The sequence below is a fragment of the Sparus aurata genome, chromosome 2 (assembly GCF_900880675.1).
Source record: "Sparus aurata chromosome 2, fSpaAur1.1, whole genome shotgun sequence".
Classification (NCBI taxonomy): domain Eukaryota; kingdom Metazoa; phylum Chordata; class Actinopteri; order Spariformes; family Sparidae; genus Sparus; species Sparus aurata.
The window spans coordinates 3,676,486-3,689,580 of NC_044188.1; the positions used below are offsets into that span (position 1 = coordinate 3,676,486).

Below are 13,095 nucleotides of genomic sequence, written 5' to 3' on the forward strand. Positions count from 1 at the left end.
GAAGAGAGATCATTCACGGATCCTCATGTGGACCCTCCCCATTCTGCACTGATTACATCTTGATTTACTTAGTGATGTCATATCTGTGTGTGCGTTGAAGTCAGCCAGTCCCTGCTGTGTGATATAACCACATCTTTGGAGACTAATTCACTACTTATCTGGTTTACACATTCCAGTCCGCTCCAAGCACTTTACAGAGAGTGACAGTGAGTGAGTGAGTGAGTGAGAGAAATAAAGAGTCTGTGTTCTCGTTGTGTTTGTCCAGAAACACTGAGGTTCAACTTCAATGTGCACCGAAGGAACCAAAAGAGGTAAAACTGCTGCAAGAGAGAAACTGAAGGAGAGAGAACAAACAACTCAGGCGCCAGAGTAAATGTTGACATTGCACGTTTTTTTGCAAATCACAGATGTGTTGAATATTTAATCCGAGTCTGTGGAAGCCCTGAGATCTCAAACTGATATGAAAAGACGTTATTTACACTCTTTTTTTGGCCGCAATCTTCACTGCAGCTGCTGAGATAAAAGCGTGAGTGTGCAACCCGTCTGAAGTGGGTGCACGTACTCGACCTCAGCGAGTTATCTGTGAAGTTTCAGAAAAGTCGTATGGGAGAAACTTCACCTGACTTTCCATCGGCACGGCGGTGAGGAGAGAATGATTTGGTTTTGGGTGAACTGTTCCTTTAAGGTCCGGTTAGGTTTAGGCATAAAAAAACAACTTGGTTTGGGCTCAGAGAAAATGATGCTCTGGCTTAAAATACCTGGTTTTGTCACCACGAACACAGCTGGAAAGCGTTCCGACTTCTTGCCACAAAGGCGGCTCGAAATATCCAGACGTTGGCTAAAATCGTCGGTAAAAACAGGAAACTGCTCTCAAACAGCCGTCTCACCTAGTTAATATGTCACTGCACCAACACCAGCAGTTTATTCTGGCATACGACACGACTGGGTTGTCTGAGCTGACGGAGGCACACGTCTCACCGTTAAAGCTCTTAGTGTGACTGTAAGTAGCCGAAGTTGTGCCGTAAATCTCGACTCTGAAACCCAAAACCTTAAAGCTACACCTCACGTAGTCTGGAGGTCGTTCTGCTTGTTTGCCGTCTTACTGCGTGATGCTGCTTCAGTGGAAAAGGTTTTTCTTTGCAGACGAGCAACAAAGCACACATCAGTGGATGAGTGACGGGGGAATGGGTTTAATTTGCCCTGCAGGCATCCCACAGGAGCTGTAAACAAGATGCGTCTGCAGTCTGACCTACGAACAGCCAACGTCTGCATTCTCCATTTGTTAGATCCTCATTACCTCGCTGTAATTACGCTCGGGTGCCAACCTCAAACTTTACGCTCCAGCAGGTCTCCACTGAGCCACCAGTAAAAATTTGTTGGCCCATTTAAATGTTTAATTATTCCTCGTAACGTAGAGACTTTATAACTGTGAGAGCACAAAGCTGACGATTTGATTGACCCAGATTCTGCTGCTACTGCTGCCGAAAGCCAAACATCAGGTATTCAAATCTGCACTCACCCCAAACTTTGCACTTCAATATCAGAGACTCACAGCAAGGCAATAACACGCGTTATATTAAACAAAACCAAAGGGATGAGAGAGGTAAAAGATATTGAAATCTGAGTGTTGGCGCAGTCCTGCTGACGAGACACGTTTTATATCCCCATCATGTTTTAATTTATTGAGTCCGCTGAGCCTGAAATATTTCCTCACACTGTACTTTTCTTACCTTGAGGCACGTGAACACATGATCTCACAAATCCATCCTGTCAAGCTTTAAAATCCGCTTTGTGGCCAAACGTGCAGAAAAGAAAGCGTCTTCTAACTTCTTCTAAGCTCGGTTGCACACCCACTTTTTGATTCAGCCCATCATCAAACACTCAGAGTCATGCACTCAGTCGGTGCAACTTTAAAAAGCTTTTTAAATAACTCAAACAAAGGCAGCTGCACGCTTCAGACTGCAACGCTTAATGAGTTCTTCAACAGGCAACTTTCAGGATTTCTGAACAAATGTCTGTCTATAGATGAGAACAATAACGATGCCTGGTGAGAGAGATTATCATAGTTTAACAAAACAAAAACAAAACAAGCACGATCTTGAATATATAAGTTATAACAGACTGGAATGCCCTGAATGACCTTCATAAAGTTTTGTGATAGCCTCCCTCTTCTGAACGTGTTAAATCATGTCGCCAATATTTAATACAAACATAAAACGTATACTGAAACTAAACATTTTGAAATAAAACTGAATTCAACAACCTGAACTCTGAAATAAAATGATGCACTGATACAAAACCTCCAGCCTGCCTGTCACAGCAGATCAACAGAGAACTGCTCTCTGATCTGCTGCGAGGTGTCAGGTGATTTATCAGTCTCACCTGCAGCCAGAGGAAAAACGGGTCAGAGCGGCACTGAGCAGAACATTGACCTCTGACCTTTTACTACCTCACACCTGTCAATCAAAGAGGTGTTTCTGCTCCATCACCGTGTTTCTGACCGTGATGGTGAGTCTGATCACCGACTGATTTAAAGACCTGTTTGATTGGTTCGCTGCTCTGAGATCTGCTGTGTCAAACCGGCGAGCGTCCACCAAAGTAAAACCGGAAGTTAGGAATTATTTCTTCTAAAATAAAACCACGCACGTTATATTTGGCATTGGCAATATAATACACGCACTGTTATTAAGACACTCATTACAGAAGGTTCAAGGGCCAAAATGAAATACTTAAAAACTTTAATAATGATGTGGTTAATTGTTCAATTTAAAGGGACGAATATAAAGGCACTTAAATAAGTGAATAAATAGATTATTATTTAATAAATACTTCATGTTCACCATAAATAAATAAATCACAAATAAAATGAGATTTTAGATCTATAGATATTAACTTTATTTTAGTATTTAAGTATTCATTTATATAAATATTCATATATAAACATCTGTAGCCCATATTTATTCATTAATTTATTTGTTAATTTATGCTCTATTCATGATTTTATTCGTCTATGAAATTAACTTTTATTCTTTATTACAAAACAATTTACATTGAATGTGATGTTGTTCCATTATCAGGTTGTTAAATAAAAGCTATAAAGTACTTTGTCTGGTTTATTATAATGTATAAAACTTTAGCTGGTGAACAAATGCAGTGTTTAATATAAGATGTTGTAATAAAGATAAATAAATGCGCATACATGCTCAATCATTTGATTGCATTTTTCTTTTTGGCTCTTGAATCCCAGGGTGTTAAAACAGTAGCAGAACGTTGCCAGATTAAGGTTTTATTTTGAAATGTCTAACCGGATGTTGTCAGGTAACTCCCGCTGTCTTCACGGCGCTCCGTCATCGAGGAGGATCCGAGGTTCGGTCTTCTGTCTCAGTCCAGAGCGCTCCAGCGTCAGTAAGAGGTTTACCTGCCCGGAGCTCAGGTCAGTGCGAGCCGGTGGATTTTACGAATCAGCCACAGAGAGTTTTTATTCCCGAACAGCGAAACAGAGACACGATTCACCCTGAGAGGTAAATATCTGATTATTCCAGGATTCTATTGTGGGGGTTTTCTCACGGGTTCGGATGCGGTCAGTGGTCAGTGGTCGGTGATCGGTGTGTGACCGCTGCTGCCTACCTGTTGAATAGAGCTTCTGTTTCTTTTTTCTTCTATTGTGTGAGCAACAAAAAGAAGGAACACTGAGCAGAGTAACGTTTTTATTTGTCAACACGAAAAGCCTCGGCTACATGTGCGAGACACTCCCTTCTGGTTCCAGCGTGCGTAACGAGCGCGCAGCTGGTCCGACAAACACAGGAGAGAAAAGGCTGCTTTAATCCAAAGAGTGAACTTTACGACGACAGTATGAGGATTTTTATGAAATATTATCTGCTGTTGTTGCCTGGATGAGATGTTTTCATGAGCGTATGAGTGATTTATCCTCTTATCGCCTCTGAGAGAGTGTCATCAGTGTCACACGGCACGGTTTAGTCTTATAATATCCAATCTGACCCAATCTAGATTATGGTGCTCTAATTTCTAAGAAGATTAAGTGGAAGCGGTCCTGCAGCATTAACCAGAAAAATAAATGGAGGATAAATGAGATATATGCTGAATTATAAGATAGTTTTAAACGCACCCAGTGACTCAGACTGCTAATTATCGCTACCTGCAGTGACTCCAGGAATAAACTCTCCTCTGGTGCCGGAGACAGGAGGTCCGAGCAGCCGGCAGGGCGCCAGACTCCTGCTGCTACCTGCACAACCAGATCTTACAGTGGGCCCATTTTAAAACAGCTCACCGTGAAGCGATAAGAACCGACTGATATTAGTTATTAAAGGGTCTGTGACGGGATTAGAGGGGCAGTAATGAGCGTTTCATCCCCAAAAGCACTTTTATCTTCATCAGCGCTGATTGGAAATATCTGTGCTGTGTCTGCGACTGACGGCGCGGATTAGTACGTTTGTTCCACTGGTACCAATCAGGCAGAACCAGGAGATCCTTCAGGAGGACAGAGATGATCTCACAGGCTGCAGTTACATAACACACACACACACACACACACACACACACACACTGAGGAGCAGGGAGGTGATGCGAGTTTGGCAATTTTCTTTTTCTTTTTTCTCGAATCTTTGCGCTCAGTTCTTGTTTTATTTTATGTTTTATCAGTGGTTCATTGGTGAAGCTAGTGGAGAAAAACCTGCTCTCAGTTTTAGTAGAAACACAGTATTATATCACCAGAGTTGCAGATGAATATGATCTTAATCACAGTGAACAGTTTCCAGTCTGAGCTGAGAAAAGCTCAAAAATAAAGAAATGGGATATATTATACACACACACACACACACACACACACACACACACACAGTATACAACACTGTGGTAAACATCTTTGTAAACTAGATGTCATCTCGACTTTTATGGTAACAACAAACGGATTAGCAGACCAGCAAACGGCTTTTTGTCAACAGTCTCCTGCTGTGCGCAATTACGCATGACGCAAGAGGCTGCGGGTGATAACAACAATGAGGAGCGGTGCCGCCGCGGTGCGTTCAGGCGCGTCAGGTCGCGTTTGAAGACTTCCCCGGTTTCTCTGTCCGGTTAGTGGAGCCTGAGAGCTGAAACAGATGTCAGATCAGCTCCTCTGTGGGAGGTTGCAACACCAGCAGCGCCTCCAACTTCCCGCTCTCAGGAAAGGTGACGCATCAGGAACCGGAAGGAGCGTCAGGCTGGTGTTCTCTGGAAAGTGAGGGTGGTTTGTCCTGCGGGCCAAAATTGATTAGCTTCAGGTTAATGGTAGGGGGTAGCAGGGTGTGTGTGTGTGTGTGTGTGTGTGTGTGTGTGTGTGTAATCTGTGGCAGGCAGATTAGACCTGGGAACCTTCAGGTCTGAACAGTAGGAAAAACAAACACATCTTGCCTCATTCACTGGAAAACTTGTGGGACTATGTATAGATGTGTGTGTGTGTGTGTGTTGTGGGCATGTAGGTCAATCAAAAGGGATCAATAAGTGGGTGAGATTTGATGTCTAACTTCAGGAAACCGGTCATGTTTGAAAACTTAGTTTGTTTAATACATCTTGGAATATTTTCTGCACAGTCTTCTGTTTTTACCTCGTTTACCTTTTTGTGTAAAATGCACCTGTTGGGCCACAAACTGAAGAGAGCGACAGCCCGAGTTTATCCAAAACTAGCCGTTGGTTTGTGTCGGACAACAGTGTCAGAAATGTCGGTGAAGAAGGCGATGATGAAGGTTTGTGGTTTGTTGTCTGCAGGTTTCAACAGATTTAATGATTTAATTTACGGTATTTGGACGAACTGTTCCTTTAAAGGAGCAGCTGTAGAGCAAATCACACTCAACACATCAGAAACTGTCTCTTCAACAGTTCAACAGGACCGACTCCACCCTCCTGAACCGGTTCTGACTGGCTCGGTTCTACACGGCTGTTGTGTTTATGTGTATTTGTATTGTGTTTCTGGTTTTGTCTTGTTTAACGGTCTGGTTGTTTGCGTGGGCGTCGAAGGAGCAGACGCTGCACGTCGTCTCTTCATTAGTTTGTTGCCACAGTTGTCTGATTCATTTGTTCCATCTGTGCAGCGGTGACATTAATTCCGCTTTTCAAATGAAAGCAGACGCGTTAATGACTCGTGCTTTACGACTCTCAGAGGCTTAAATTAGACGGATCTGTTTCAGAGCTCTTCTCTGATGTATCGGTGGGTTGGATGTTCCCGCAGTCGGATGGAGGGACTCTGTTTTCTTTGGATGCTGCTGTTGGAGGGAGGGAGGGAGAAATAAGTAAAATACAACATTACAAATAAAGATTTTCACATTAAAAGGATAGACTGAGGATTAGCTCGCCTTCAGATTGTCTGCTTTTGTTACGTTCTGTCAGTTATTTTGTCCTGAAAGATAGGAATTAATTCACTCATCCTCATCCTTCACCTAAACCTGAACATCTGACCCAAACTAATCCAGAACCTAAACATGTTGTACTTTTTTATCTTAACTCAACACGTCGCCTACAAGTAGAACTATACTCGAGTACAGTTCATTTTACTCAGCTATCTAATAGTTATAGTTACTGATTACTTTACAGATTGAGTCGTGAAGCTGATCACCGTCTTTGATCAGGGAGCTGGACGACGACAGCTTAGCAGCCATTCACACCTTGGCTCACCTGGGCTCACCTGGTCGCAGCGACCCACAAGTGGCCCAAACGACTCTGAACCTCAGAGCTCAGCGTCCTGAGCGACTCTGTGAGGTCACACCCACACAGAGTTGAACGCCTGCAGCTCCTCCAATTACTTAGAACTGAAGCAGCTCTTTGATGAGACGTGAAACATCTCCAACAAACTGAAACACGTCCGGTTTTCTACGATACAGCACTTATATTCACCAGAACCTGAGTGACTGAGAACCCGCATCAACAATATACAGTTTATTCACATCTTTGTCTCCTTTATGTCTCGTTAAATCAGACTCACACTCGGTCCTGCTCAACTTCTTTTTGTGGACGTGCTGCTTTATTGTTCGGTGTGTTCAGGTTACACATAATGCATCAACTGGTTCTGCTAACAATGGCTCACCTGGACAGAACCGGTTCTCCGACTTGTTGAACCGGAGGCTGTTAACTGGTGTGTGTCGGTAGAGACTGAGGGTCGTTAGATCTGCAGGAATGTGGTCATAAACCAAAGATGGAGGAGATTAATATGTCGACTGGTTTGTTGCGCTCGATCTTATTTATATTTATATTTATCCGTCCAGTGGTTGTTGATATATTTCAGTCTTTCCCGAAGTGGTGAACTCACAGACCGACACCGACATCTCCACAAAGTCAAGGAGCTAAAAACGAGTCCATGAATAAAAAAAACAAACATTTGTAATCGATCTCTTTGTCTCTGGTTGGTGAAGTGTTGTAGGAGGATTAACTGTCTGGGCTGCTCGGTGATGACGTCATCATCAGTTCAGTTTCAGACGAGTTGATTCAGTTTGAGTCGTTTCCTTTTTATGTACCAGTATTATTTTTGTTCATGTTATTCACACTAATCTGTCCAACTTATACAACTGGACTCAAGTTCTGTTAGCTTGTTTTGTCCTCACAGAGGTTTTTTTTAGAGATGTGAAACTTCTGATAGCTGGTGTTGAAATCGGTTCCCCGGGGCAGCAAACGTCATCCAGAGGATTCACATGAGTTCTGTTGAGCTCTGTGAAGCGAGAAGACCCCACCAAGAGTGAAGTCCAGCTCCGGGTCAGCTCTCAGAGGAGCAACACCGACAGTTTGTGTTGCGAAACTCAAAAAAATAAAGTTTCCTCAAGTGAAACTGACGACAGATTCTCCCAGAACACGAAGCGCGAACGCTGTTTATTTGGCCGTGACGACAAACAACATACAGCTCGTTTGGAGACCGGTTGAATTATGATTAAAAGCAGAATCAAGCTTCCTGTTTTGACTAATCTTAAGCAACAACTTTTGTGCGTAAGCCCCCGAAAATATAATCATTAAACCTGAGAAATACTCATGTTTGTCTCTGTGACCTTCACACATGCATCCTAACCTAAATATAAACCCTGTGTGAACGTTCACACCATCATTTCAGATGCCGACGTGGTGATAAAACGATGGAGACGCAAATATTTTGTTTGTTTTTTAGCTCAGCAAAAGTCAGCTGTGAAAACGGGACACTTTAATATTTTACTGAGATGTCGACGTCAGACAAAAATGATTCTGTTGTATGAAAATGTTTTATAATCTGTTTCATGTGAAGGTGAAGGCCTTAAACTAAAGAAACAATCAGAGCCAGTGTTGTAAAAAGTATTTAGTAATTTAAAGTCATAATAAAGAAGTCATGTATCAAAGTAAACTGTTGTTAGTAGAAGTACCGTCGATAACTACAGGTATTAAATAAATGTTGTGCAGTAAGAAGTTGAATATTTGACTCTGAAATGCAGAAATTGAAACACTCAATAAAGTAAAAGCGCCTCAAAACTGAGCTTTAACACAATACTCGAGTACATGTAGTGAGTTACATCCCCTCACTGATAAAAAGACATTTAAAAAAGCAGAAAAACAAGATGACTTTTAGATTAAACCTGCTCCCAGAGACACACGGGACAAATATATTATTAGTCTAGTTTTATTAGATGTCAGTGGTCAGTTTTGCAGTTTTCTGTGGAATCCAAACCGTCACTGACACGACAGTCACACATTCCTCCGTGAATCTGCTCAGTAAACCGAGTCGGCCGTCACAAGACGAACATCATCACTGAGACGTTTCACGCTCCGGTCGAAGCTGCGTCTCTTATTCTGAAACAATGGCGAACATTCAGACGCACGACGTGTCACAAGATCTGAACGTTATACGAGAGCAAGAATGTGTTGTTGATCAGATAGAACTTCACTCATGATTAATGAAGTTGATTGTGTTGCACCTCCAGCTGCTCTCCCTCTGAAGAAGTTACTGTTCGTTCTTTAATGTCACTTTTTACAGTCGTCGTATTCTTCAGATGAGCAGAGTAAAGTTCTCTGTAACTTCTTTACGTTGGTGTGTAAACTTCCAGTGAACTGTAACTGTGACTCTGACATGAAACAGTGCAGCGCTTCACGTCCGAAGGGTTAAATACCAAAGTAACCTTCAGGATGCTGATGGGATCATGAGATCACAGCAGCCTCAGGCTCGAGCCGGCAGCGTCGTCCCATAATTCACAGTGTTTGTGTCGGAAAGAGACTTTTCCCCTGATAACAGATCGCAGAGCCGTGCGGCCACAAGCTTTTCAAAAACCAGCAATTTCCCTGCGATAATTTGTGTTTCCACCGACTGAAGCTGAGGGGTCGTCGGGAATGCGTGACCAATTTTCTGCCCTGACTCACTGTGAGAGAGGCCTCGACGCCCGCAAGACCTCAAGTCTCACATTTACACATAATTTGGGGCAGGCAGACCCCTCTTAGCAAACACTCAGGATTCCTGGAGTGTTTTCCATCATATGTCCTCCGGCTCACTGAACAGGAGGTTGTAAATCACCTCCCCCGGCTCCTTCGCCCCATCCATCTCCCCTCCCTCGCTCTTCCTCCCTCCCTCTTCATCTCCCCCTGACTCCTTTTTCTTGTTTTCTCCTCACAGATCTGCAACGTTTTGATGTCACATTCCTGAAGTTTCTGGAGAAGTCAGACGAGCGACCCGGGCAGCAGACGGCGAGGCCGCCAGAGATCTTACTCTTCATCCCTTCATCCTCTTTATCTGAGCGGAGATAAGGGGCGTGTTTGGAGGAGAGAAGGACCCAGTGTTTGCTTGGATATGGCTTTTCTGTGCATGAGAGAGAGACAGAAGGAGCTGAGCTGAGGTCAAGGCCTTCCTCCTCTCCTCCCAGAGTCACATGTCAGCGTGAGGCACAACCCCCGGGGTTGCTATCGCTACACTGACCGACCCAAATACTTGTATACTCAGTTGGAGAAGCAGCGCAGACTGGATCGGTCTGTTTGGACTGCAAAGAGCCTGACGAGCTTCTTATCGAGTGAGTTTGCTTTGTGAGCTGCTGAGACGTGAAATCACCCGGAGGAGGATCGCCTCTTCTCTCAGATCGACAGAAGACAACTGTCAGGAGCAAAATGCCGGCAAAGACGCCAATGTACCTAAAAACCACAACTCCCAAGAAGGGGAAGAAGCTGAAGCTGCGCGACGTCCTCTCAGGTGACATGATCAGCCCCCCGCTGGGCGACGTGCGTCACAGCGCCCACGTGGGGCCCGAAGGTGAAGGCGACATGTTCGGAGACGTGGGCTTCCTGCAGGGGAAGATGAGCATGCTGCCGTCTCTGACCCGGGCGCAGAACGGACACTCGCGCTCGCACAGCGTGGAGAGAGGCCCGGACGACGGCTTCAGCGCCAAGCAGGACTCGCACAACTACGCCTACAACGGTTACCACTACCAGCACTCCTCCTCCGGCCTGCTGAAGACCACCATCTCCATGCCCGTGTTCATCGCCCACGAGCAGGCGCCACCCAAACCTCCGCGCCTCCACCTGGACGACCCCTCGCCTCCCTCCCTGCCCCCCCAGCAGAACCACTTCCAGCACCATCAGGCGGAGACGAACCACAAACAGGCCAACGGCTTCGGTCACGCAGACGGCCACAGGCAGCAGCACCCGACCCGGTCGCTCTTTGAGAATGGCGTGGTTGGTCGTTTGGCTTCAGAGCCCTGCAGAGACATCTCCATCTCCCCCAGCATCCGCAGGCTCGTCCCGTCCTCCGGCTCCTTCTCAGAGGTCTCCTCTGAGGACTCCATGTCAGAGATCTGCGGGTCCATGGACGTCCGCCGGGGCCTCAGTCTGGACTCTGACGCCGGCCTGAGTAACGAGGATCTGAGGAGCGAACGCAGCGACTCGCCCTGCGCTGCCTTCCAGCCGGCCGGCCTCACGGTCGCATCCAACGTGGCGCGTTCAGACTCTATGGCGGGTTTAGACCTGGACCTGGATCTGGGTCCATCCATCCTGGAGGATGTCCTGAGTATCATGGACCGCTTCAAGACTGAGGACAACCGCTGTGAGCTTTGAAGAATGGAACATTAAAGGAAGAGTTCACCGCAAAATCAAACCCATATTTTGCTGCAGTGCCTCTAGAAGTGTCTGATGTGAGCTGCAGAGTTTTGGAGAGATATCAACCAATTACAATGGAGGTCGATGAGACGACATCTCTTCCCAGAAATCATGACTCACTACTTAAGATAATCCACAGATCATCTTAGGAGCTGTTTCAGTTTTTTTCTGAGCAGCTACTCATGACTGAGAGGCTCGTTGCCAGCTCCTGATTTTCCAGGGGAATCCCGTTTTACACCTCCCAGTTTTCTCCCGTGGTTCACAATTCTCTCCTAATTCTCCTAAATTATGACACATTTTCTCAACTTTTCCTTTCAAGTTTTGTAAATCTGCCGTGCCAGGTGTCAAAGTTGGCGAGTGTTGCAGGATGTGAGCGTCACTGCTGTCCTCCTCGGCTCGGTTAGCCTCCACGTTTCCTTCCAGGATTATTTTGAGACTGTGGATTATCTCGGATTATCTCGAGACTTCTCTCCGTCTGATATCTCCAAAACTCTGCAACTCACTCCGGAAGTATCTACATGGATGAAAACTTTAAGCACTGCAGGTGAAAATATGTTGAATCTTGGGGTGAACTGTCCCTTTTAAAGTGTTGTACAGGTATTTTTTATACATGATTTCATAAATCCTTAAAAAAAAAGACTGTGGAAAGACACTAAAGGAGGACAAGGGACGAAGGAGGAAACGTCTTTTTCTTGTCGACTCAGCAGCTGCGTTCACGTTGGTGTTAAACTTTTGGACGTGTCAGCAGCAGCAGAGGCGACAGGCCGGTCCTCGCGAGCCTTCATCAGAGCTCAACCTCAGACTCATAAACTGTTTGTAAGCTAACAAAGAGAAGAACTGCACTCACCTCGACACATTCCTCCGTTCTTCAGACGACGTACCAGCCTCCACCTGCAGCATGCGGCCTGTTAATCCGACCTGTGCTGAGAGTTTCTGCTGGTTAATGGTTAACAGACGTCTGTCGACCGACCCGGAGAAGGAGGGAGAAGTCAGCAGCTGTCAGGAGCAGCAGGACTCATGTGTTCACACGGAAACCACAGCTATTAATAAATACATTTTTACAACTTTTATCAGTGCGTATTTCTGCAGCAGAATTAAAACCATGTGTAACACTCTGCACACACAGTTCAGTGCTACAGGCCAGATTCTGTCCCGACTTGTTTCAGCTGCCTGCAGTGTTTCAGAGGACGACAGATAAATATCTTCATTTGTTTACTGCAACTCTTCGACACCAGATGAAATGTGAAGAACTTGTTATTTTTCTGTCCTTCTGTCACAAATGGAAGATAAACAGTCTAGTTGCTTCGACGACTCAGTGGCAGATTTCTCTTTTCTCACAGAAACTGAGGAAACTTGTTCTTGTACTTCAACTAATGAAATGTAAGAAATGTGCTGCTTTATAGATGATTTCTTCTTCAGAACACTCTTCTTCCATGTTGTGGCTCGCTGTCGGCCTCCCTCGAACATGAACTGTCTGCATTATCACAGTAGCCTATTACTCAAATGTCATCTATGCTGTGTATATATATAAATATATATATATATCTCACTGTAAGAATAAAACGCTGATATGAAGAAAGCGGAGGCCTCCTGGATGATTCTTCGCACACAAACTCACACAGACATTATTAGTCATTAGTAATTAAAGAGTCCCATCAGTTGTATTTTCATGGTGTTCATGGGCACTTTTCATTTTGAAAACTATTTGCAGGTCCCAGAAAACAAACATTATTTCTGCTCTAATGGATTAAGTCAGTCAGTTTGTGTAATGTGAGGATTTCACCATGTAAAAACAATATTAACTGGACTATAAAAGCTATTTAAACTAGATGTTTCAAAGAACATGATGCACTAATGTTCAGTTTTAGTGTTTAGAGTTCATCAGTAGATTTAGTCACAACATTGATTCTTTGAGTTGATGCCTGATAAGGTTGTTCAAATTGAAGATTATCACAACATTGCAGCCTGTTTATTGTTGTACTTTACATAATGAAAGGCTTTAAATTGTCTGATGATGAC

At 44.5% G+C, this 13,095-nt stretch overlaps 1 protein-coding gene across 1 annotated transcript; it reads left to right on the forward strand.

Moving 5' to 3' along the window:
- Positions 1-3,344: 3,344 nt before the first annotated feature.
- On the forward strand, positions 3,345-12,655 carry LOC115574777 (cdc42 effector protein 3). Its single transcript, XM_030406383.1, has 2 exons — positions 3,345-3,521; positions 9,608-12,655. Exon 2 carries the CDS (start codon positions 10,093-10,095, stop codon positions 11,032-11,034), a length of 942 nt encoding a protein of 313 aa, XP_030262243.1. The 5' UTR covers positions 3,345-3,521; positions 9,608-10,092; the 3' UTR covers positions 11,035-12,655.
- Positions 12,656-13,095: the final 440 nt, after the last annotated feature.

What these genes read in the sequence shown, in the direction of transcription:
- LOC115574777 (XM_030406383.1), top strand. Translation starts at nt 10,093, where the DNA reads ATGCCGGCAAAGACGCCAATGTACCTAAAAACCACAACTCCCAAGAAG.